Source organism: Corvus kubaryi, unplaced genomic scaffold, assembly GCF_017639235.1.
Source record: "Corvus kubaryi isolate FWS band 111438036 unplaced genomic scaffold, C.kubaryi_AGA036_p1.0 66, whole genome shotgun sequence".
NCBI lineage: Eukaryota > Metazoa > Chordata > Aves > Passeriformes > Corvidae > Corvus > Corvus kubaryi.
The window spans coordinates 24743611-24770638 of record NW_024582054.1 but is presented as its reverse complement, the minus strand read 5'-3'; the positions used below and the strand labels follow the sequence as shown (position 1 = coordinate 24770638).

General features: G+C 43.7%; 1 protein-coding gene across 10 annotated transcripts in view; it reads right to left on the bottom strand.

The window, feature by feature from the left end:
* The window catches only part of EVL (Enah/Vasp-like), a 121377-nt gene that overhangs the window by 18708 nt on the left and 75641 nt on the right, over positions 1-27028 (bottom strand). For 9 of the 10 annotated variants that reach the window (XM_042047947.1, XM_042047955.1, XM_042047950.1 and 6 more), the window contains exon 4: positions 9-72. In XM_042047947.1, coding sequence (XP_041903881.1) covers positions 9-72 — 64 coding nt within the window. Of the gene's footprint in view, positions 1-8; positions 73-12021; positions 12144-27028 lie in introns of those variants that run through there. The other variant, XM_042047952.1, reaches the window with a different exon arrangement.

Here is a 27028-nt window from a genome sequence, read left to right as displayed (position 1 = left end):
TAACTCACCTTCTCTGTGCTTCCATCTCATCTGGAGATGGACCATTCTGGATCTGGCGCTGGGCAGCTGGACCTACAGAAAAAAATAAGAGGATGCTATTAAGAAAGCAAATGTGGCTGACTTCCAAAAAACAGTGCCACTCAGATTGTTTCTCCATCTTACCATGACAGATAAACCTCAAGCATTATTGTCTTTTCTTTGCTTTATTATTATTTTTAGCTCTTTTTTTTCCTATTAGACAAATCACTGCCTCCTGTACATTTTTAGTCCCACTGGGAGAGTCCAGTGGCTAAATGTGGAAGCTGATTTGTCCAGAAACTTGGCACCACAGTCGCTGTAGATTACATACTAATCCCTCAGTGATGGTGAAGACCTGCAGTGTTGCAAAAGTTGTCCTGTAGAAGGACAGTGCCTCACACTGGGATGCATTTCTAGCTTTGGCATGGTTCAGCTCCATCCTTCAGGGATTATTCTGTGCTTGAACAGAAACTCAACCACCTTGCTGAGTCTGGGAGCACACACGCTAACTTGTGCTGCTCTGATGCTGAGCTGGCATCAAAAGCTGCCTGATGGAAGTTGCAAAGACATGCAAAATTAAACAAGCCTTTTACAAAGGTGGCTTTTCTTTTTACAACGCTGTGGAGGATGCTGCTTCTGTTCTGGAGGATCCACATCAAGCTGAGCTTTCACTGGCATCCACCAACAAAAAACTGACTGTGCATGTCACCATTTCAGTCACATCTCCTCTCTTGATTGATCATGTAACCTCTGTTCTCGAACATTTAATCAAGGACACTCACACTACATCCATTTTCAGAAAGAAACAATTATTCTGAAAATAAAAGTAACTGTTAGTAACATTAAGTGGTCTTGCATTTATTACAAGGAGGACTGTTCCATTGACTTGAAGAGGTGGGGTTCAACTGGGATTAAACAGCTAAGACTTTTATTAAATCCAACAGCAATTTTCCTGATAAAGTTAGGAGATCAGTTATGTGCAGGAAATCATTATGCCTCCTTATTTTTTCATTTTCAAATGTAAAACTTCACCCTTTAAAAGTTATCCAACAAAAGAAAATCAGAATTAAACACTTACAAACCTAAATATGTCACTCTCAAATTGTTAAGCGCATTTATCTCTATATTCTTTATGTATTACTGCCAGGCTGAATGTTATCTGAAAACCAATTTAGAAACTACGAAAACAGGAAAGATGGCAAAAATGCATCATAGTCAGAAATTCCAGAGCATTGACTGATCCTGAGGAAATCGTGCATGTTTTTGAAATGTGTTTAAGGACTAACATTTGAAGGGTACACAGCACTTTCTGAAAACCAGGCCTGGGTATTCTAATTTTGGGTCTCCCAAAAATGAAGCCAGTGACAACCACTAAGTCAAAAGCTCTGACAATTAAAAATATCCTATGATTGGGCAGGAAGTGAAGACAGTTCACTTCTTTAATGAGTCATGACTGACAACTTAGTGTTGTTTATCATAGCTCTTTGGCAAACTGTTTACACAGAAATGCCACATTTTGTAAGGATCACAGGAAACAATGAACGTGGGGGAGCAGGTGACTGCTTTGGGAAGCAAGCCTCAGGGAAAAACTTAGCAAGTATTTGGGAACCACAAAGCAGGCGGCTCACATGAAAGCAGTTTAGGGTGTAGCAAGGATCTTATCAGAAACTACACGTGAGGAAGCCAGGGACAGCTCTTAGCCTGCTCAGCCCCAGCTCACAGACACGGAAGGCAGGGATTAATTTCATGCTTGGTTCCGTACATGTGTGCTCTGCTGTGCACGTACGGCAGACAGCTGTGAGGCTGAGAGGGTTTAAATTCAACTGCATTTCTAGGTTTAATTCCTCTCCACATTCTTAGGTATTTCTCAGACAGAAGCAGACATGAACAGAGAGTGCTCTTGGTGATGCCACCCTCATTTGAAGATGCTTCTCTAGTTGCCCTGTGAGCTGCCTCTGACCCTGGCAGCCCGTGGGAACAGCCTCACAGAGAAGAGCCCTTCTCAGCACAATAAGCAGGAGAAACAGTTTTGTTACTGACCCGTTTGCAGCCTCACAGCTGCTGTGAGCCACATTTTTAACAACTAATTAACTCAGGAGATAACTCTGCGAATGTCTGTGTTTCCTCGCTTCGTTGCTTTGCAATAATAAACCACGCTTTTATATCAGCATCTTGTGATTCAGCTGAAGGCAGACTTTGGGAGCACACAGATGTTTTTCCGTGTTTGTTTTTTCTCCTCCTGCTCAGCCCCACCCCAGCGGCCGCTCTGCCCTTCCCCAGCTGTCCCTACAGCCAGCAAGGGGGAACTCCTGGCACGGGGCACTGCTCTGTGGTGGGTGTGGAGGTTTCCATGTGCCGGTGGCTGCTCCTGCACCGCTGCGCAGAGATGTCCACGTCTGGAACGGCGGCCAGCCATAAACCTGGAACACAGCTGTCCCTGAAAGAAAACCCATGCTCCGGCTTCCACTCTGGTGTAGCTGTGCCAGGAAGGCACGAACTAACAGGAACAATGCCATCCTTTCTCTCCTGCCCGGGAAGCTCCAAGCGATGTTTCTTTTCCCTTTTTTACTTTCGCTACAACTGCAAGCAACGCTGACTGCATACACGTAGGAAAATGTCGAAACGAGGACCATTTGTTTGGCTGAGCAACCAGGATTTCGTGCTTCTTCAATACAGCAGGTCCAATCTAACACACTCTCATTTATTATACACATTGGAAGCAGCCCCTGGTTGGGGTTTCTGCAACTCCTACAGCCTCCATGGTGCTTACGGGACAGCGTGGTGAAAGTGGTGGGCTAAGGAAAGGGTCCAGAGTCAGAACTGAATTACAAATATATATGGGCTTAAAATTCATGATACTGAAAATTTTTGCTTTGCATATGAGAAAAACAAGATGATTTCGTGAAAAAAATACAAACCCCCAAAACCTCAAACAAACAAACAAACAAACACAAACCTTCAGCAGATTATGGGAGCAAAAGAGGTGTCAGATAGACAGCTCTCCCTCATTGTTTGATAAGTCCAGCATATACTTGGATTGTGGGAGACTCAGGTTCAGCCATCAGGTCTGACCTGTCATTTATATTCTGGCAATGTGACATAAACACTTGCTTATCCTGACAAGAACAGACGAAATCATTCCAGATTACAAGTTTCTGCAAAGCTTTTCTTTCCAACAGCAATATCTTTCAAATAAACTGGCATTTTCTGTCATAAAACCCCAAGATATCCATTGCTGAAAGCATTTCTGACCGATGCCAATCCAATCGTCCCTGTTCAGGTCCAGCCTGGGCCAGCGTGCAAACCCATGCTGGGACTCAGCCGGGCAGTGTATTTTGCTTTGTTCGCCATAACCCCTCCTCTTCCCCCCTGTGCCCTTGGCGCTCTTTGCTCCCGGCGGTGCTGCTGCCCGACTCCCGAGTGCCCCCAGGCAGGCCAGCCCCACAGTGAGGTGTGAAACCCTGTGGGTGCTGTCCCCACTTCAGCCAGAGCGGGAAGCGCTCTGTGTCCCCATCCGCCACCACTTCCCCATTCACAGCCTGCCTGTAAGTTCAGCTCTCTTGCCGCTGTTGAGCAATGTCTGGGTCAGCACTTTAAACACCTGCCTCTGCCCCGAGGACCTCAGCCTGCTCTCTCCTAGTGGGGACTGCACGTGCTGGAGATGTCCTGGCACTGCCACACGCCACCATAGAGCATCCGGAGGAGTGGGCGCTAGAATGGGAGCAACAGCGCTGGTGACTAACTGTGCTAGAGACACTCCCTTAAACTCATTACTAGAGACAATTATCCTGGACAAAGCACTGATCTAATTAGCCTAGATAAGGCCCGTAGATAAAGCAGGGTGCCTACACTACTTCTCGGGTCCAAGTGAGTACAGCCAGAGTTGGATGTCACGGCAGGTCAGGTAGACCTAACTTTCCATGGGGAGTTGAAGGACTGAGAAGAGGGATCACTGCTCACTGCAGTCCCTCACTGCAGCTGGGCAGAGCCATGGGCCCTTCAGTGCTGCCACACTGCCACGGCACCCCCGTGGTAGGGGGTTTGGACTCCACGTGTCCTGCTCCTGCCTTGTTTGGTTTGACGTGCAAGGCACCCTGGCAGAGAGAGGGAGCACACCCCACTAAGGGAGGGTTTGGGTACAGTGTCACAAAGCCTGCTTTCAGGCAGTTTGCCTCACTCCTATTAAATATTAACTTGAAATAGAAAGAGTTTCAGTGAGTGTTACTCACAGGCTGGGTGCCTCGGCAGCATTTTAACAGAGTACATTAAATACCTTCTATAACATCATTTAGACGTTGACCAAACTTCTCCTCTGAGAACTGCGAAGAACTTTATCAGCCTTAATTAAGCTTCACCAATGCTGTGAGGCAGAAGTGACTCAATTACACCCAGGCCGTGTCTGCACAAATAAAATTTGGTTGCAGAAATTTACCTACAGGTGAGATTTGCTACTGACGCAGTCAAAACTATGCAAAAGGTCACCTAAGGCATTCTTATTCTGATGCAGACCAAATTTGGTTTGACCTGAGGCAGGTAGAATGCAGGGAAAGGAGCATTTCTGTGTGCCAGAAAACCTTCTCTACCTCCCTTCTTTGTTCCGTGGTGACCAGAAGTGCTGTAAGTCTGTGGCAAAGCAAAGTAAAACACATCCTCTTAAAATCATCTCCAGTAGTGTTTTACATAACCTGAGTTTACCCTATACCACACTGGATAAGGAGCAGTGTCTATCAGGTACCAACTCCCAGCTGAATTCTAGAAATTCCCATCTTAGAACCTATTAAAGGCACCATTCCCAAGATTGCAACTGCTTTGCTTTTATCTTTTACCTCGAGATTACTTTAATCCAACATGAAACAGGCCCTGCTTAAAGTGAAGTAAGAGTGTGAGCACAGGGGGTCTGTATGAAGTCTGTTCATTTGAACTAAAAACTGATTTAACATTCACTGCTGAAACTTTCTGATGTAGATAAGATTTAAGGACAGTGACAGAGCTGGAAAAACAAGCCTTGTATTAAACATGGGAGTGCCCTACCCTCTCATTAGTTCAGACCTCCTGCAAGGACGTGTGTACAGGTGCATATGCTGTGCACAGTCCGTTTTTTCCTGTTTTTTTTTTTTTTTTTAGGAAAAATCAACAGATGGAATTGTAGGGGTCCCTACATGTACAACCACACAGCTGTGCATGTGCACTGAGCAGGATGGAAGACATGAGATGTGGAGGAGAGTTACCAAAAAGAAAGGCCATGCAAAGATCCAGAAAGATGATTAGAAAGAAACCATCTTCGATTCACCAGAAGTGCTACTGAGCACACCAACAGGAAACCAGTGTGCCTTTGGCTCAACTACTGAAGCTGTTAATTCCATTATTTTGCATAAAATTTGATGACACTTGTTTGATCCTGGTTGTTTGTTCATCATGGCACTGACACAGCATTTGATAATTTTTCATGCTGGTGTCTTGGTTGAGCTGGTGGAGAAAAACTTAATTCTTTTTCCTTCTGAATACAATACAGATGAGACAGTGCTAAAGCAGCTCCTGCAGCAAGCAACTCCACTCTGACAGCAGGGGTTATAGTAAATATGTAAAGGACATGGCTCGGCTGCATCTATCTCAGCAACAGGGCCTCAGCTCAGCAGCACAATTCGGGTTACCTCTCACATAAAAACCAGCACAACCAGCTTTAAAAAAGATTTAAAAAATACACATAGGTGACTGTGCAAACAGGAAACCTTTCACATGAGGTGGCTCCAGGGCTATTGGGGTCAGCATGTTCCCCAGAATGCAGCCTGGAGTGGTTGGGAATGCATCCCCATAGTTAGGGCAAGCAACAGGGACAGGAGCCCATGTGTTCTGGTATGGGACTCCCTGTATTTTATCTGGTGACTGATTAACATAACATGTAAGAACTGGAAATTATTTCCCTCTCAGCAGCTCAGCTCTGACAAGAAGAATAAAACACACACTGCTCTAGAATAGCACAAGCTTGTCAGGGTGGGGGGAAGGTGAGCAAGGAAAGCTGCAGTTCTGCCTGGGCAGGGGAAGTGGCTGAACCTTGGTTTCCTGTTTCCTGAGGAAGTGCTTTGAGCACCAGACCTTGAGGATGGCAGCCCAAGGGAAGGTGATGGCGACACATCCAACTGGATCAGGCACCAGTGCTGCAGAGCCTGCCACATGTGCTCAGACAGGACCAGACCTGTGCAGTGGTGGCTCTCCGAGAAACAAAGAGAAATTCTGTCAAGATGAATGCAGGAAACCTCCATGCAGGACAGGAAAAGATGGACTTGGAGCTTCCCAGGGGAATTCTGTTTACTTTGCTGAGCTCTGAGCAAAAGAGAACTAATTCAGCAGCGGCTCAATTATGCGTGGATGAAATTGAGGTAGGTAAGGCAGCCACCTGCCAGGCAGCTCCGGGTGGGGGGACTGCCAGCACCTCCCTCCTTGGCAGAGCTGGTGCAGGCACTCTGATGCCTTTAGAGAAGAGCCTTGTTTCCACAGGCAGTTTCATGATAAGTAAGCATCCAACTTAGTTGATGACCAGTTGCATTTGTTAGGGGAGCTGCCTCTGGCTCTGAGAAAAATGTTACATGCATAGAAAAGTATAGGGAGAGTTATTTTACTTTTTTTGTATTACAAAAAACAAAGGAAAAAAAAAAGCATCATTGACTTTCTAAGGGTGTAATTCCAATATTGGTGGCCTTATGAAGACGCTCAGGATAGATGATGGGAGAAGATGTCAATCAGTGCCAGAAGTAAAAAAGCAATCTATAAAATCAGGACTGTGAGATTAGCTTAAGAAAAAAAAGAAAGTAAATTAACCCCACAATTATTAGTGTCAAATAAACAAGCCCCAGAGCACTTCTGTTCCCTCCTTTTTTTGATTGTTTTTCAGAATGTGCATCAAGTCTATTTTCCTGAACATCCAGGATTGAAACATTTCAATAAAGGTGAAGATTAGCTCATAATCTTGTACCTCTAGGCAGTAATGGAGCTTTAAGAAAAACACCAAATACCATCAGAATCTCATTAAAATTGAGACCATGTGCCATCCTGAGAAGCTGGCACCCCCCACCACTGCATGGGCATTCAGTTAATGCCAGAGTCCAGGCAGGGGATGCTCCAAGGAAGCTGAGAGTGGAAATCAATACGCACCATCTAAAGATATGGTTTATATTGCAAAGTTTTTTCCTGAATTTGGTTTTAGTGAGGACATGAATTGTTTCACTCCAGTGTCAGTTTGACAGGTGTTGTCCCAACAGAGACAGGGACACTGCAATGCTGGCCTCGTGCTCTGCAGTAGGAGCGTTGCTGAGCTCAGAAAGCACTTTCCCTTGGATGTCTCAAGCCCCACACATCCATTCTGTGAAATATAAACTGAGTATCTGCTTTTAGCTAAGTGTGACTGTGTGTGTCTGCACCCAAGTAAGGGCATACATCTGTTCATTCCCACTTCACACTTATATTTCTTTACATCAAATAAAAAGCAGGGATTTGATAATTTCTTTTTTTTTGAGATGAATTGAAACTCTGAAAATCTCTGAAGTCACAGGGAAAAAGCACCCAGCCACTGGCATGGACAGCAGTTCAATCAGCTGATATTTACACACTTAGCTGGTCAAACATCATCTCTAGTTTTGCCTAACAATAGGATTTATGACACATTAGGTCAGAAGTGTATATATATACCCACTGTACCCTGGTGCAGCACCCAAGGCACCAAGAGCACCACAGCCTATTCTTGGCCCATCTCTACATGCAACCTTGCAAGGCAATGCTCTCTGTTTTCAAGTGTCTCCTTCCTGTTTCACCACTGCTATCACAGCAAACCCCTCAGGGTAGTCTTTTCCACCACGTGGAGAACAGCAGGGCCCATACATGCACTGAAGCACCATGCACACAGAAAACACCGTATTATAAACACACTTTTTGCATCTAATTAATGGTTAAGATCCAGACAAGATCCATTTTACCAAGATTTAAATCCCAACATTTCTGTAAGGCAACTATGATGGGTACCTGCACCTGGATAAGAGTACTGGACAGAAGAGGACTCTTCTATGAAACACAACTAAATGGAGATATATTTTGGGATTTATGAAAAAAAAAAAAAAACCCAACAAACCACATGTAAAGATATCATTATGAATAGGTAGGATTCCTTGATAATTAAGTCACAGTCTAACAAATGAAACAGATAAACAAAATATTCAAATACAGCACCTGATCCCATTCACACTTACACCCAAAGCCAAGCTATCTGCTTAAGGGAAGCAGAAGTCCCACTAACTAGGAAGGCCCAGAGTAAACCCACTCATCTCTGCAAATCCTCATTTCCAGAAGAGCTAACAGGAATTGACAGTCACAGGTAGGTCGTTATGGAGAAAAAAATAGGCAAATATCCCATTAACTATAGCAGGTATAAAATGCTGCCCTTGTTCATATCTGTTTTTTAAAACCATTATCTATTCCATTCACTAGCAAGTGAAGAGAGAAGCAATCCAACACATTGATTCAGAAGCCTTCGTCCCACATTCTTGCTGTAATGACTTCTCCTGATTTAACAGCCCTGACTAATGCTGGCATCTCCTCAACCTAATGGGTCATTTCTCTCAAATATTATCTCAGCCTCCTACTGCCCACCTGACAGAATTAAAAGCAAATTAAAGAAAAATGATCCATCAATGCAGTACAACTGCAAGTGGTTTCCCAGCACAACAGGATGGCGGCACAGAACATCTCCATGCAAAAACGCCCTGGCACGAGCATCCCTTCCCCCTTCCCAGGAGAGCTCCCACAGGAGCACGGCATGCAAGGGACAGGACGTGCAAGGCAGCGGGGAGATTTCCATCACCTACAAGACATTCGGCACAGGATGATGCAGTCACAGTGGCAGAGGCAGAAGCAGTGCCAAATCCATTCCCTGCTGACCATAGTATGGCCGCAGCCGCCTCAGCGCACTCCCTGTGGCACCCTCCGCATGCCCGGCACTCCCCGCAGACCAGGTTTCACCAGCTGTAATCAATCCCCCACTGCAGCAGCACAGTGGGCCTGGCCACTTAAATATTTAATTGGACCCTTTTCCTCACCTATCACAACACTTCGGGGTGTCTGAAGCCAGACTTCATTGTCTGGACTTTCACATAATACCGTGAAAGTAAGAAAAGTTGCATTTTCTGCCTTCTGCCCCAATCAGATTGCCCTGCGTTCACCTATGTGCAAGCAATTACAATAAAAGCAAAGTGTGAATAAACAGAATGTTCAGTTGTCCTGGGGACAAAATGGCTGCAATTGAACGTGCAGGATCAAGTTCACTGGCAGAGTAGCTTCTGAAGTCAAGGAGGTGCAGTGATAAATGTTGAGCACTAGTCTTAAAATGTAAGTGTGAACAAGATGGCTTCAGAAATATGTATATCTGGCTTAAAATCCCCATCTGCTATTAAATTTTCAGTACTCTTCATCATCCCATCATCCCAGATCTCCTCTGATTCCAACACTTCACTCTTTTTACTTTGCCTGCTAATCACTTTCCTCGTCTATATTTAAGTGTGGCAGGTCTTCTAGAGGCAATCCAGTTGAAATTAATGGAGAGTTTGCATGAGGAGGATAAACAGAATATTTATTTGCTCTCCACCTCTGCCTTATCACCTTTGATCCATTTCCTTCCCTCCTCCTTGTCTTTGCATTATTCTGTCTGCTGGGGACTTCACACAGCCTAATGCTCTACTCCTCAAGCAGACTGATAGCTGGTTTAGGGAATGTGTCTCCATAGCTTCTGCGACACTACTCTGATGTAGATCAATTAGTGTTTTGACCCACTGAACTCAGCTGCTAAGTCTTCTATCTAAATCTGATTTTTAGAATATGCTGAATAAAAATGGTAAGTTTCTATAAGTTACCTATGGTTACACCAGGAGAAACCCAGGTGAAACAAGTTCATAATTAGCAATGTACCAAAGCCACTCCTATCCTTCTCAGACAATACTTACTCATCACAACTCAGTAGCTGCTCACTCTCCGTACCTGCCTCCCACAACATTCTCAGAATGACTGATATGTAGATATTCTGCTAGCAAAGCTGCTTATCATATGTTTTCTAATGCTTGCTGCTATGAATTATTTATGACCCATTTTAAGTCTACAATATCAATACCTCTCAGGTATTCCCCACTATCAGATGGAGCAAAACAAGCATTAACTAATCAATATCTGAGACAGCAAAAACTCTGTTAATACCAAACTATCTTTTTCACTATGGCACACAGATGGTCTAAACTCTACCTGTATTTGCTCATTGTTTTCTTCTTGCTGGCTTATCAAGCCATTAGAGGCACACCAGAAACAGGAGTATTAAATTCAAACCCGAGTGTAAATTCAGGGTCTTACAGCCATAAATGCCAATGGTTTTGTGTAATTACATTCTGAGGATTTAAGAAGATTTGGGAATATATTTAAATGAACAAAAATAGCCTTAAAATTGTAGGCCATGTTTTATATTCAGGACTCTGGTTTTCCTAGAGAACACGGTATCAAACCATTGCATTCTCAGTTTTGAGAGCACTTCAAATCCTTTTTGTTCTCCTGTGCTTTCTTGCTGTATCTCACACTGAAGGACTGAAGGGAAGCATCTGGCTGATGTAAAATATCACCTCCAAAGTGCTCGCTTATCCTGCAACACCATTGGAACCACCTGCTCTTTCAAAAGAAAACAGTATTACACAAATGTAGGCAATTTAAAACACTGTATCAAACTAATGAAAGAATCTGTAAACCCAGAGAGGTACAACTTAATTCTGTCATAAGAATGCATCTAACTCTTTCAGTGACTTATTTGGCCGAGACTATGTCACCCCGTATTTTCTTTATTATTTGCTTACACACTTACCTCTTACACAGGGAGGTTGTGGTTTCTGTGGGGTTAAATATGGTCATGACTAATAAAAAGCTAAAAAACATCCTTGAAGGCCAAACAGCATCTCAGAGACTCTCAAACCGATCTAATAGAGATTAACCAACTCCTGCAGATCCTTTGGCAGACTTACCACCTGCACAACAAACTCCCTGCCAACAGTCTGCCATGGAGCCAGAAAGCCAGTGAGTGGGTGTGATAACTCCTGCCTCCACCCCAACTCCACCCTCCTCCCTAAAACTGATGTAATATTTTTAAATAGCTCATTCAAACACAATGTGGGGCAGCAGAGCCAGGGTCACCATGTGACTAAGTGGCAGAGTAGGAGAGCACATTTGGTTTGGGAACAGGTTCTCTCAGCAACTCCACCATCACTTCTGACTTGGAAATAAAGATTGGTATCCACAATCCTACCAGCAAGAGAGTGACCCCTTGAAAGTGGAAATAGCAGCATGGCCCACAGGAAAAATAATTAAAGACCCTCAGAAGGCAGTTTCCCCAGAGAGTATGACACAAGCCACCACCTTTTCTTCTACTTCAGGTAAACAAAGTTATGACTTGCTGGACACTATCAGTGTCGATCCAAGTTTGGGAAAAAACCCCAATCTGGTGCAGCCAAAAACATTGTAAAAATACTTTCATAACACCTGCACTGGGATTCCTAAGCTGTGATACATGTGCCACCAGCTGCATGCTAGTCACTTAGAAGGGATACTCTATTGTGCAGTACTGGGCATAAAACCCCCCTAGAAATCTTGTAATTTCTTATTAGCATTACTTGACCTTCCCAAAGGTTACAGGCCAGCTTGCCTGTGGTAGCACAGATGATTCCTGAATGAGGAGCACTTGCAGATGCTGTGCACCTGAAGAGATTTTAAGTAACAATTCAATTGACCACCTCTTACTCCTGTATATAAAAAAAACCTTGACCTCATTTTGAGCATGAACCAATACCAGCTGCCTGGAAGGCAAGCACTCCCCCAACTAACTGCTCCTGTAATCCTTGCAACAGGAAATCAATTGTGCAAATTGCATTTTGACAAATATAAATCATTACTGACAAAAAGGCTGACAAATCCCTCTTGATGCCCAACGCTTACCTGGTGCAGCAGCCCGCTGGAAGGAGAGGTGCTAGAAAAATGCTTCTTTTTTAAACAGTAGTTGGAAAACACTAATTCCACAGTCTGCAGCAGTGAAAAAAAAGGACAGCTCTGATCCTGCAAGTGGTAGCAGGCAGGCAGGTGACTCCTACATGAAGCCTTTTGCAGGAAGGCTGTAATTATCTGGTTGAGCACCTACTGATTGTATCTGGAGACTGTGTGCATAGGAGCCAATATGCAGCTGATACAACTCATGTCATTTTACTTTCTGTACATTTTGTCCCTGATTGAAAAGGTTGCCTTCCTTCTTTATTCCTAATATCTATTATCCATGCTTGAGAAGGCACTTAACAGCACATTAGACAGCTAAGAACCCAGAGGCCGTGCCAAAACTGAAATAACACTATGAAATGAATTGAGTGCTTGGTTTCATTTTAGTACCACTCTGAGAAGGTTTGTACTTTAGAAAGCTCTGGAAAGCACTCAAGAAGGAGAACAATGAACTTTTAAGTTCCTCAGCTAGGCAAAATATAAGAAAAAAGCCATTGTCATGCCATTGACCAGATCTTTGCAGTTCTTAAGATGGAAACTCATTTCTGGTATTAAGGGTCAGTGTCAGATGTTTTGTTATACCTGTAGAAGCTGATTATACTGAACAAGCCTTAAATTTTTATATTGCCTTTTTCTGCTCTCAACCTCCATTTCCACCATCAGTTCCAAAGGACTCCTGGGTACTGTCCCAAGGAGAGCTGAAGTGTTTCCCAGTAGTACACTACGCTTTCGGGATGGCTGCTATTCCACAGACAATGCACTCACTTACCTTAGCAATTAGGCTTGAGTAAGACTGTACAGAGCAGATTTAAGACCTGGGAGAAAGCAGCCTGCTCACCTCCACATTTTGTCTCTCTGGAGCTGCTCCCTGCACAGAGGCTTGGCTGAGTCCATGCCAAGCCAGGACTCTTAAGTTAATGGATCCTCTCCTGAATTTCAGTACCTGAAGTACAGGCACAAGTGAGCAAGACCAGCCGAGAAATACAGGCTGTAACCTTCAGTTCTTGCATGGACAGCCCGTATTTAGGGGCCTGAATCAAGACCCACCCATGCGAGTGAGAAGACCCAGCTGGCACAGCATCTATTTAGAACTAGCCCCTAACACGTATTTCCAGTTACAAACCATTTTTAATGGGACGCAAGACTGAAAGTTTCTGCCAAGAAATAGAGAGCAAGAAGCATTCAGGCAAATGCAAGTCTCACAGACCAAGCCCAGAAAAACCCTGTCAACTCAAGTAAAAATTACAGTTACCAGAAAATGATCTGCATTGGAGCATCTTGTACTGATGCCATTCTCCAGTAATATGCTCTGATTAAACCATGCCAGTGTTTGTGGTACTAAATTAAACAGTATTTAAAAGACATGCTTACACTTCCCATATCTTTTCTTTGCAGGGCACTGCTAAGAGCAAAATATCTGCAAAGGAAAGATGAAGGCTGGTAAATCAGTCATTTCTCATGACAGTTGCCCCACTTACAAGTATTTAAGCTGCTGTCTGTCAGTAGCCTGTAGTATGATAACAATTAAATAGTCACTAGTAACATACCTATATTACTGCATACTGCTTTCTAAATTGCCTTCTACAAAAAAGTTTCAATCAATTTAACTGATGGGGAAATTTGAAGTCTGCTACACTGCTATTAGCATTATTTGGTATAAAGGAAGTGCAGGCATGCATTTGATACTTCTCAGAGGGCTCGACTTAATTTAAACTTGCAAATTAATTATGATCCACTTGAAAATGCATTCTCTTCCCTGAGAGTATGAACAGGCACTTCTGGGAAACCATGATGAACTTCTCCTAAGATGCAGAAAGCCTGAGACCCAGGAAAAAGCCCCAAACTCCTGTACAGAGGCTAGCAAGCACAATTCAAAGCCCTTCAGCTTTGCAAACTTCTAGTTGCATCCCCACCCTCCTCAGTTATTGGTGCCAATCTAAAAGAGGGATGAATCCTCCCCAGCCATGCGTCTCTCTGCTGATTACAGGAGAAGCCTGGGTGAGACTCAGTCCTATAAATACAGCTGGGATGAGTCCAATCCTAAGAGAATAAGCCTCTGCCAAATTACCCATAGATCCAGGGAGGGTTTGGAAAACCCAGTACCATGCTGCATTGGCTCAGCACTCTGCTCACTGGTGGTGACTCACGTTGGGTGTGCCAGGGGGAGCCTTGCAGGGGGCACGGGGAGCAAATGCTCCTTGCAGTGAGTAACAGATGCCTGTTTGGCTCTGCCCGACCTTCCACAATGGGACCTCTCCTGATAAATCAAACAGGGTTTCCCCCTCCCTGTTCATCCCCCAGAATGAGGTGTGGAGGTTTATTCATCACTGAGCTTGGGTGACCAGCTTTCTGTCCTATTATTGATCTCATTATTGAAAGGAGGCTGGCGAGGTAAGTGGTTGTGAGACAACTGTGACACAGAGCACGTATCCTTTCTCCCAGCATAGAGAAAAAGCACTTCCGAGAATGAGAGTTAAAAATAGTTGCTTTGCCTTAGAGGGTGTATTCACTTTGAAACACAGAAAACAAGTCTAAGCTGCACCTCTAATATGACAGGCACCTTTAGCAGCCTGCTCTCTGCCAAAATACCTAATTCCATACTCTTTCTTCTCCTTAAATTTTTTACCATTTCAAATTGTAGATGCTTTTCACATGCTATGAGAAGCTTTGGGGGAGAGAGGGCAGATACAACCTTCTAGGTTACATTAAACCGAGCCTTTTTTCAGAACAAAAAATCTCTTCAAGGTTATTTCTTGAAATCTCTTGCAATCCTGTCTTTATTCCCACATTTCTTACACCAGTGGTGTTTCAGCTGCCCAGCATCCTCTTTTAGCCCTGCTCTGTGCCTGTGTCCCAGGTGGAGGACAGGCTGGCCACATTCCACCCAGTGCTGAGATGACTGAACAGTCTGGTTTGAGTATCAGCATCAGCAAGGCAGCTTGATGCTTTCAGAGCAAGGTGCATCCTTTCAAACACAGTATTTTATTTACCAGTGATGGTAATGAGCCAGTTGGGAAAACGTACCTGGGGAAGTGGTAGATTCTCTATCACATGAAGTTATTACATCAAGACAGTGACTTTCTAAAATATGCTTTCACTTGGTAAAGAATTTGTGGCCAGAATACCAAAGGTTTGAACAGAGGTTACAATGGATGGCTTTAACGATCTCTTCTGACTCTAAAATTCTAGGAATCCAACATCATTGCTTACAGGCTTCTTTACACCAAAGATCTGCTTGACTCTTCTGGGAATCCATTAAAGCTTAAAAGCTTGCCAGGCTGAGAAAATAACCGTGATATTTCCAGCTGCTTTCCCCAGAATGTTACATTAATCCTTCCCCTGGCCCTGAGCAAGCCTTGCCACTTTACTTGCGAGCAGCTTGACAAAGGAGCATGGTTGGACTGCTCCCCTCTGTGGCTCCATAAGGGCTCCCCCCTCCCCATAAGTTTGCTCTCAGGTATTGCCAAGCCACCAGAGGATTTGGGAAGCTTTCCTTGCTGTTCCCTGACATGGGTATAAGCATTTCTTTACAAGTCTGGAAGCTGGCACCACAATTCCCATTGATGACCAAGCAGAGCCTACCAGCAGACTTAAGTGATAGCCTAAATAAGAACCACTAGGAATGTCATTCATCATAAAGCTGAAAAACTATCAATGTCCCACTTCTCCTGCATGCAGAAGTGACAAACAGTAGACAGAGCTTGCTGCCAAGGATGGGACCTGGCTGAACACCCCCTCTCCACCACCAGGACAAGCCCACCTGGGCACCCGACAAACGTGAGCAATTCTGCATTGTGCTGATGAAGTTCTTAATCTACATGTCACCCAAGCTGAACTGCAAAACAAGGCTGTCTGCCCTAGTTATCAAATGACCTGAAATTCAGCATGATCATCTGCCATAACAGCTGGTTCACTGACAATGAGAGAACAACTCCTGCCTGACTGCTGAACCAGAGCCAGCAGCGGGAGCCCAGGACCCAGCACACACAGCCACCCACACCGAGATGCTGCTCCCATCCCCCTGCATGGCACGGCCTCAAAATGTCTTGTGTTCTTTGAATTCTGCACACTGACTCCTTCCTCTACGTATTCATTTTTCATCTGTGCCATTAAAAAGAGATTTCAGAGACCTGGTACTTCAAAGAGGGGCAAAATAATGAAACATCCTTCCCAAGGAATTAAAATGAAGGTAAGGTTGGATCTTGTCAGTTTTCTTTCTTTCTACTTAGGGTGAAAAACTTTCTACATAAATAATACACAGCACTAGCAAATTCACTTCTTTTTACAGTAGCAATCTATATAGGAAATAGTACCAAACATGAGAATGATTGTACGAGTAAGACTTAAGTGCTCAACACTGGCAATGTTAGGGAGCTAAATAACTTTGACAGGTGTTATAAAGTTTTTTTTAGAAATTACTTATGTTCAAACACTGATACTTTTTGAAGCTGCTTTGATGTACACCAAATCGTATTTTTCTATTCCACTTACAAAAAAAATCCTAATTGTGTATTAATAAAATTTTTAGTTTTATTAATGTGAAAATTAACATTAGTGGTATTTACTACTCCTTAGCAATTAAATAAGCAGAATTATTTGTAGTATATCTTAAGATAGTTGCTTTTGCCCTTCTTCCCCAATTAGAAATGAAGAGTGAAAGCTGTTACTGAAGACCAGCCCTTCAGCTGGAACCCAAATGTTACTCCATTGAACCCAATGGACATAATTTCCTGCTAAACTGGACCTAGAAGATGATGTTTTCTGTGTGGATCTGTCCTCTTGGGTAAATACATTTTCCTACTCCCTGGCTGAAATGGGGAGTGAGGACTGCACATGTTCGTAGTGTTCTGTGTCTCAGTCCTAGAAAGACCAATGGGTTCACACTGCTAATGTTGTGCCTAAGAAGCATCTGTCTGATTTTCACACGTGTAACTCGTTGTAGCTCTTGCTAGAGCTCCTACGTGCATGAGCAAGAGGAAAGTATGGACTGAACATATGCCTTATTCCCTGTGTTTACTTCAAGGTAGGCTTCAGAATCCTTTCTGTAAGTGTGAATACAACCATGAGTATTTGAGTAGGGACAGACAGAAAGAATCTGAAATCATATGGCACCAAAGCTTTAGCTGAAGTATGCATGAACAAGCAAAGTAGCTAATATTAAATGTATGCTTGTATTTTTCTTGTTCTGCAGCCTTGTCTGCACATCAATGTGAATTAAACAAATTGAAACTGCACATTGAGCAGCATCAGATCTAATGGCAGTGCAAAATGTTTCCCTAATGAATTTCAGTTTTCATATTTTCTCCTACAAGTAGTGTTATCACTCTACTGAATAAAGCAGTTTACTAATATATACGGGTATATGTGGGTATATAGGGCTAATTCATTTTAAGCTGGTTATTTTGGCTAATTATGAGAAAAGACTATGAAAAGAAACATTTTTATCTGTATTAATTTTACTTGTGGGCTACTGTCAATAATGCCTTGATTTTAGTTTTTGATGCTGTTTGCCAGGTGCTGACAAATGCACGACTGGAGTTACTCCCTGTCCTAGACAGATCATAATCTAGGCAAGTAAGTCTTGATCTCCTAATAATGGGAGTCCCTTAGCAAGGGGGACTCCAGCCCTACTCCATTAGCCAAGATCTCCCATCAGCCAGATGGGGAGGAGGAACACTGCCAAGCCCTCAGCCTTGTGGTGTCCTGAGCCTTGATCTGTGAAACAATCACACCAAATACACCAAGGATGGCTCAGTGAAAACAAAAACCAGGAGTCTTCCCACTGGGACTGGCTTTTGCAGCCAGAGCAGAATTCCCATCTCTATCACAATCCTTGTTTTCATCTCATGGAAGAAGGCAGTGGTTAACACATCTTGTTTAATAGTCAGCATGTGGTTGCCTGATTTGGGATGATAGGCTTCAAGTGGCAGGTGGACCCAATTCTGCAAAGTGCTGAGCTCTGCATAAATAGATGCCAGCACGCTGCCTCTCCTGCCATTGCAAGGAGCCAAGAGCACATTCCTGAGATGTGTTGAAGTCAGCACCTCCTGTATCAGTTCTACCACATGTCCTCCTTGCCATTCAGCTTAATTCTATGTGTAGTTTTTTCTAATACCTGGAGGATGTTCCTCAAGAGCCTTTTCTTAAGCCCCTCTTTCATTCATTAGCTGTGCTGGAGCAGGGGCAGGACAATTGATATCTGAAGGTTTATATTATGTTTGCACCTTCTTGGGCCATTTTCTAGACCCTTCCTTTCATGGGTGAAGCCAGATCAGCATGATTTTGCCTTAGGAACTTCTAAAAAAATGTACTTTTTTAGGCTGGCAATAATAATACAAGTAAGTTTATCATAAAGCTTCCTGCAGCAAAATCTTACTCAGCCACACGCAATCCTGAAGTGTTGCTCTGGGAACTACAGACAGGCTTCTTGGGAAATGCCAGAGGAGGTGTTTGGCTTTCAGCTGTAATGCAATAGACAGCTAATTAAATGCTTTGCTAATAATAGTATCCTGTGTATGAGGAGATAAGCTCAATTACTTACTGGATTTAAGTGGAGTTTTGCAGACCTGTTGGCATATTCCTGGTAGCTAAACCAACTTCTGCTTAACAATAGAATTCACTCTCCTTTCTGTTTCTCTAGTTTAGATGTATCATTAATGAACATAAAATGTCAGTGATGGAAAGAAATAAACAAATCTGACATTTCTTAGCTAAAGCTCCATTACTGCATAAAAAATAACCATCAATACAATAATGGCAGACATCACACAAAAACCTCAAGAAAAGTCAATGGAAATCCTCCTACTGACTTAAGGAGAAACTAGACAACATCTAGGATTGTTGTCACCAAAATATGTTTGCAGTTTGCGTGGAATCAATGGACCACACAATGCTGTGAAATTCAGTACTTTCAACAGATAATCATCAACACTTTGACAGTGAGCAGGAAAACTAGAAGGCACTTTCCCAGATTCTTTGGGAAATACACAGCTTTCCCACTGTCACAGCTGTTCTTAGATTAAGATACCGGACTTTTTACCCTTCACGCTCCATATTCTCAGAAATCACAGCGATGATTTGCAGCTATAGTACACAGCCTAAATGAAAAGAAAAATGTATTGTTCAAGGAACAATAATGCCATTTGTCTCATCTCCTTAGGGCATGCCTACTCAACTCAGCAGGGCCATGCAAGAAAACTATTGACACAGTGCCATGATCAAGGGAGGGGGTTCTTCCCTTCTACTCTGCTCTTGTGAGATTCTACCTGGAGTACTGTGTTCAGCTCTGGAGCCCTCAGCACATGAACGACATGGACCTGTTGGAGCGGGTCCAGAGGAGGCCATGAGGGCTGGAGCACCTTTCCTAGACAGTCAGTCTGAGAGGGCTGCGGTTGTTCAGCCTGGAGAAGAGAAGGTGCTGGGGAGACCTTATAGCACCTTCCAGTACCACCCAGAGCTGACAAAAAAGATGGAGAGGGACCTTTTACAAGGGCATGGAGTGATAGGACAAGGGAAAGGGTTTTAAGGTAGGAGGGTAGGTTTAGATTAGATATAAGGAGGACGTTCTTTACTGTGAAGGTGGTAAGGCACTGGCACAGGGTGCCCAGAGAAGCTGTGGATGCCCTGTCCCTGGAAGTGTTCAAGGCCAGGCTGGATGGAGCCCTGAGCAACCTGGTTTAGTGGAAGGTGTCCCTGCTAATGACAGGAGGGGTGGAACTAGGTGATCTTTAAAGTCCACTTCAACCCAAACTATCCTATGATTGTATGATTCTATGATCCTGTGATCCACTGGAGGGTGATGAAGATGGCTGGAGGCTGCAAATGGCACATGAGGAAGGGGCCAGGGGAGTCATCTTATTTGGCTCAGAGAAAGGAAGGCTGAGGACCAATCTCAGTGTGATGCCAACATCCAACTGGTTCACGATGGAAAAGGCACAGCCCTGGAACAAGGGTCTGGTCACGTGGAGAAGTTTCCACCCCTGGTGATTCTCAAAACTCACTGGATCAAGGCACTGAGTAACCTGATCAAATTTTGAACTTAGCCTTGCTTTAAATAGGTGCTTGGACTTGATGTTCTCCAGAGACCCCTACATAACACCAGGGAAATTAAGGGAGCAGGTATCACTAGTGTCCACAGCATATGGAGAGCAAATAAAGGAGCTTCAGCTGACCATGGTTTTTATTGCAAAATTACTTATCTATTAATGGCCTGGGGTCCACTAAGCAGCTTCTAGGTCTTAATTAAGGTAGTTATTTAAAAGATAATTCACATTTACTACCTAAGTATACTTAATAATCTCCTAAATGGTTGCCTGAATTTGAGCTCTGCTGTAACAGATGACCTTCTATAAAACAAGGAACCAAAAAGCAGAAGGATGCTGACTTAGTATTAAAATTCCCCACAGCACCAAGCCTCTAAAAGACACAATGCTACTCTACTCACTACAGCAAAATAGTCCAAACCAAAATATTTATGTTCATTTAATAATAAATAATTACATGGGACTGTGAGAACTCAGGAACTTTGGCCTTGAACACTGCAGACTTCAAAATTTCCAAGTGAGGTTAAGTGAGCTAAATGATGACAACTCCTCCAGTGCTATTCTACTCTTTCTGTGTCAAGGAAGAGTTGTTCTAAGTTGCGATTTCTCTTGTAATTAAAAGGGGGGGGTTGGTACAGATAAGGGCCTGTGCTTCAAAACAACACTCGTATTTGGAAAGGAACAGAAAAAATGCAGAGCTAAAATGGACGGTGGCAAGAAAAGGAAAAGAGAGATTGAAAAACCAAAGCAGCCAGTGGCTTAATGAAACTTGACTTTGAGCTGCATAAATAAACACAGCTACAGCTTCTTGCAGAATTTAGGAAAATGCCCTGAGCACATGAAATGTGGTGGTTACCATGGCAATTTACATACAGTCATACATCAGACAAATCCTGTAACTCTTTTCCAGTTTAAACTCCCAGTTGAAAATACAGGATCAGGTACACAGAACAAACCTCTTGCCCACCCTGGTGAGAGATTATTCACGTCCTTCCACAGGGGTCGGCTCACACCCTGTGATGAGTGACCACCCTCCACAGCACAGGGCCTTACACTCTGGGAGCAGCTGGTTGCTCTACACCTCTGCTCTGCCTGTTAAAAACATGTGTGTTCATGGAGAGTAGCACAGAGCAAACCTCCTTCCTCTAAGGGATGTGACTGAATACAACACAGAGCTACTCCTTCTACCCCTGCCACCTCTTTGCATGGCATCCTGTTCCGTGGTGATGTACAGCAGCTCCTGTGAACCTGCATACTGCACTGCTATCTCCAGGACCCAGCACTGCTCACTGCATCAGCCTCCTGGCATGGGAAGATCAACTGTTGGTGCTTTGTGCCTGCCTGGATGCCCAGAGTGCCCAGCCTTGTCCAAGCCCTGCTTTGTCTGGGGGCCAGGTGTGAACAGCTATGAGAATCCCTGCACAAACAGGTGTGTATCAAGTCTGACTGGGGTGGGGCTAATTTTCTTTGTAGTATCTCATAGGGTGCCATGCTTTGGGTTTGTGTCTAAAACAGTAAGACACCAAAGTGTGTTATACTCCTTTTCAACTTCCCAAATTAGGAAAGATTAGGGAAAACCAGGAAAATAAGAGAAAGGGCAGACAGGGTAAAGGGAAGCTGGGGAGCAGCTGCCAGGCTGAAATGGCAGAGGAACCTTCTTGCCCTGCACTACTCCCCTTGCATGTCCTCCCAGCTGACTGTGGGTAACACTGCTGCATGTTTGAAGGTGAACTGAGGATGAGGTAAGCATGTGCCTGCTCACGGAAGGGACACAGGCTCTAGGGCCAAGAATGGTGACAGCCAAGGGAGCAGGCATCCACCACCTCAGCTAGCAGGTGATGATGCTCCACTGATTTGGCTTGCCTGGGAGCCTCCCTGGATGTGGTGCTGGCATTGCTGGAGTCCAGGCAGCTCAGCCCTGAACACCCCAAGCAGCCCTGCAAGAGCTTCAGAGAGGGTTTGTGCAAAGACTCTGACTCAGGGACAAAAAAAGAAGAAAGAGTCAATACATCTGGACACGATCTGAAAGGATGAAAAGGCAAAAAAAAAAAAAAGTTGTTCTCAGGTCTATGGCCAGAGGGAAAGTAAGGAGCAAAATGGTGAATGAGTCATGGCTCTCAGCTGCCAGAGCCATTAACAGAGAGGGACAACAGCATGAGTGAGGGGTTGCATTGGAGAGAGCACCTGGGTGTTGCAGATGGGAACTGTGGCTGCACTCAGCTCTATCTCAAGGGCATCCCTCCTGGAGGTCTTTCTTCCTGGTGGATAAACACGCTGCTGGAGCTTGACATCCTGAAGAACAAACAAAGGTGCGTTTGACTGGAGATGGGAATGACAAGAAATATCGAACAACAAGGAAAGGCAGAATCAGAAGTTCCCCTGGTGATAAAGGTCTCTCCCTGTCAGAGATCACACTCTCCTCAGCAACACCCACAACCACTGGAGCTGAAATCTCACTAAAAACACTTGTATAAACTGCTTCTTACCTGTGCTAATGCAGCCATGCCCTGAATGGAACAGCTCATGGCAGGAGTGTGCTGTACTGACCAGCTGGAGACATGGCTTGTCTCCTTCCTGCCCTGGGGGTTTAGGAAACTTGGGACAGAAATTGGCAGCTCACTGAGTCCTCTCCAGCCTCCTGACGCCGACACTTTGCTCTTCTTCACTGCAATACTGCAACGCCACTTGGGATCCTACCTGGACAAGCAGGCGAGCATATGCTTAAACATAAACCTCTGAGCCATCGCTTTTGACAGCTGGACTGGTCATGGCCAAGCACCCTCAGCTGCAGGCTGAACCTGGGCTGCAGGGAATAGACAGAAATGATGCACTGTAACAGCAGACCTGGAGGAATCATTATATTGTGTTCCCACTGTAACAGCTGAAAATAATTAATTTTCAGAATACGTGTATGTGAAAGGCTTTATGCTGCTTCTGTGCCAATGCACAAGGTGTTCTGTCAGACTTTCCCCACCTGCCATCTCTTAGTGTCCTAAAAAAGGATGAAATGAAAACAGGATTTTTTTTCCCTCAGCCTCTTTACAGTTCCCAAGGAATCTTCCAGTATCACTTAGCAAATGAAATTGTACTTCCTTCTCCCCTAAACCCTTCTCCAGTGTGAATTTTAATTCAAATAAATCTTGGCAGAATAATAAATCTATTTAAATGTTGTATTTTTCTCTGAAACATCGAGTGCTTTTAGGATGATTGAACTGAAAGACTAGAGACCAAAGCCTATCCTTTTCTCATTGAAAAGGCTTGATTTGGACCAGCTGCATACATTTCTGGTTCCTGACTAGCTGATGTATTTTGCTTATGTTTTCCATAACAAATTAAAAAAAAAAAAATCAATTACAACAAGGAGAAATCAGGACAATCCACAGGGCAGGCATTTTGGTTTCTCTTCTGAGACCAACAGAGACAGATTTTTGGATGCACACTCTGGACCAGCCAGGGGCAGACAGAGAGCCAGTACTCACAGGCTCTAAAAAGAGCAGACAGGTTTTGAAGGACATGGAACACTTTTCACTCCCTGAGGCAGCACAAAGTGTTGAGCTGCTTGGGCCTTCCCAAATAGCTGCACAGCCATCACTTGCTCATTCCTGGGCTGGACTTCTGTCCAACTGGAATGTGAACAAGGAAACAAAGGATGGAAAAAGCAAGGAAAGTGCCCCATCCTCCTGCTAGTTCCCTGAGCAGCTCATCACTCCATCCCATACAACCTGACACACACTTAACCAATACACACACATGACTGAGCTTGCTTTAAATAGTACCATAGACTAAAGACATCCTCAGTTCTCAAGAAAGCACCAGGAGACAAAACGCTGCTGGAGGCCACAGCAAGTCTGCTGCCTGCTTGCCACAAAAATATAAGAATATTCTGATAAACCAATTATTAAATCCTACATGCCCCATTAAACTTACAAATGCACTGTTCTAAGATGGCACAACAAACCACCACCAGTCCTCTGCTGAAATATGCCATCCTTTTTGTCTGGATCTTCTCAGGAAAAGAAAAAAAAGAGAAATAAGCATAAATACCACACTTTACAACTGGAAAATAAAACAAAACAGAGGTGTAATTGCATATCTGCCTTCTTTCGTGCTGAAATTCATTTTCAAGTGGCTCTATGAATCTCTTCACATAGTTCAACTGCAAGAGAAAGGTGGAGGTGACCAGACAGGTCGGCTGAGTTAGTACGTGGAGAAAGCCTCTCATGCAAGAAGCTTTAACACAGGTCGTTCGGAAGAGAAACACGCACACTATGATCGTCTCATGTGCTACCCTCACTCTTCAACAGGAATAGATCGCATTTTATAAACCTGTTAGTCTCAACAAATTTGGCTCCCACCAAATGTGTAAATCAGAGGTCACTGCACAAAGTCAGTGCATTGTACAAAGGCCATGTAAGAGAAGGAGACCTCCAGGATTTACAGTATACAGCAACTGAGGTTCACACATGAAAAAAACCTGCAATTTTATTTCTGGCTACAGTGCAACTACTCAAAATTAATATTAGCTAACTTCTTCTGGATGTACAAATATTTTATCCCACTGTGGTCCCTTCCAACCATACCCATTCTGTGGTTCTGTCATTCTGTGATTCCCCACTTTCAATCCAGCCAGTGAAAGTACTGACACCTGCTTTAGCAACCACGTAGCTGTCTAATTAATATTTATCATTACTATATTTTAAAAACAATAGTTTAAAGATATAAGCAGGCGAGAGCTACATGCAGTTATTTTTATTTTGAAAAAGTGGAACTGAAAAACTTTTCAGAAAAACAGACCAGCTGTCCAAGGCAGGACGTGGTAGCACTTTGTAAGCACCATTATTCACATGATTGTTTTACTTCCAGTGAGTACTTTGGCTGATGGCAGCCCAAATCACCCCTTCCAGAAGACACAGCTGAGCCAGCTGGACTATTTTATAAAAAGCTTCCTAAGTGGAACATGAACAGAGACATTGACTTAAGCAATCAGACACAGTGTCCAGATGAGATGCTGGGGAAAAGCTGGCACCTAAACACAGACCCAGTGAATTCCAGTGTGACCAGGGACATCTGTGGGATGAAGAACACTCTGGGGAAAGAGTGGGATCTCACCTCAAATCTGTCACAAAACTTCACGTCTCCTGAGGCTGGTTTGTGCCTCTGCTCACACAAGTGGTAACAGGAACAATGTACCCAAGCTCTGCTAGACCACAAATCCTGGGATCAGGCAGATCAAAGCCTGAGGCAGGAGATGGCTTTACCCACAGTCCATGTCACCCATCTGGCTGGCACCACGGTGTCTGTCTGCTATCAAAGATTTGCTAAGCAGAGCTTGAAATACCAATGTGACACATAAAACTTCTCAGTTTCAATGTTAAATGCCACTGTGCAAGGGGTAGTACCTCTTGAAAGTTAGGAAAGTGCCCATCCCAGACAGGGAGTGGTCACAGGAGTACAGCAAAGAGCGTGGGGCTCCCCAGGAGTGGCCACACCAAAACCAGAATATAGAGGCTCTTTTGAACCTCTCTCGTTCAGGTCAGAAGTCCTTTGCAGCAATACTTACTTAGCTGGTGAGATGTGAAGGGTTTATTAACTCTTTACTTATTTTAGCAAAGCAGTTCTGAGGTCCAAGTGTGAAGATGTCTCTGAACAGCAGGATGGGCTGCTGGTGTCACTCGCTTGTCACCCAGACCAGCTGGGCAGGTATTTACGTTTTACCATTCAGGCCAAAGTAGTACATGTTCACATCACAGACAGAAAGGAAATTTTAAGATGTAGTACTAAAAAATTGGAATTTTTAAACCTAGGGACACCAGGGGCACCAAATATTCACACCTTGCGTAGTAACATGACATATCATTAAAGCACATTATTAGAGACAACTTTGTATTTAATAACTGGTTTGCTTTGTTCACCATATTCTAATACATAAATACAAAGGCAACTGCTGAACAGCTTTTGTCAAAACTTGTTTGCTTTTGAAGGTTGTCCCTTAAAAGAAATTTTAAAAATAAATAATTTTTGCAATCTTGGTGTGAACAAATCTATATAATTTTTTATATATATATAATTCCAGATTTGTGCTGTGCTATACTGGAAGAGAATAATTATGATAAGGTTTCTTCTCTGTATGTTCAGGCTTACCAGCTCAATGTTACTTTTCCTCAATATCTGGTGAAAGCTCCCTTAGTAGATCCCTCTCGCAAAAAGTCGTGGTAGCAGCACACCTCCTCCCAGGATCAAATATATATAGCAAGGATAGCAGACCAGGCAAGAGCAATTCAGTGGCAGAACTGAGCCATGGAATACCTTTAAGAAGTTGTACTATTTTTAATCAATCATCTTAGCTGAGCTGAAAAATTGTGAAAGTAGCCATTAATAACACCTCAAGGAAATTTGGGGGAACAGACTCGCAATATTATGAAAAAGTGATACACTGACACTTTAAATAGAGATGTTGTGAAGTAGCAGGGTCACAGCAGTCTCTTACTATCATCAGTCAGAACCAAAACAGCCCTGACCATGTTCATAAATCCTACAGTAACTCACATTTGGGATAGGGGAGCATTTTATCTCCTTTTCTAACCAGCACGTTTTACTGGCAAGAGCTAACCTCTCACTGAAATACCACGAAGCCCATTTCATACCATCAGCACATCCCATTACCCTCTGGCTCAACATTATTTTCACATTTTAATAATTCTTCTCAATGTGAAGTACAACAGCTGAAAATCCACTTCCTTCACAGAAATTTTCTTTCCATACTGAAGTATTGCATGAAATAGCGTTTCCCTCAGAACGCTTCCTCAGAAAATCCTCCTGCAGAAGAGGAGGCTGAACTGGGCACAGAGCAGGAGAGGTCTGAATCCTACAAAGCAGCACTTGTACCTGGCACTTAGCTCTCAGTTAATACTGGA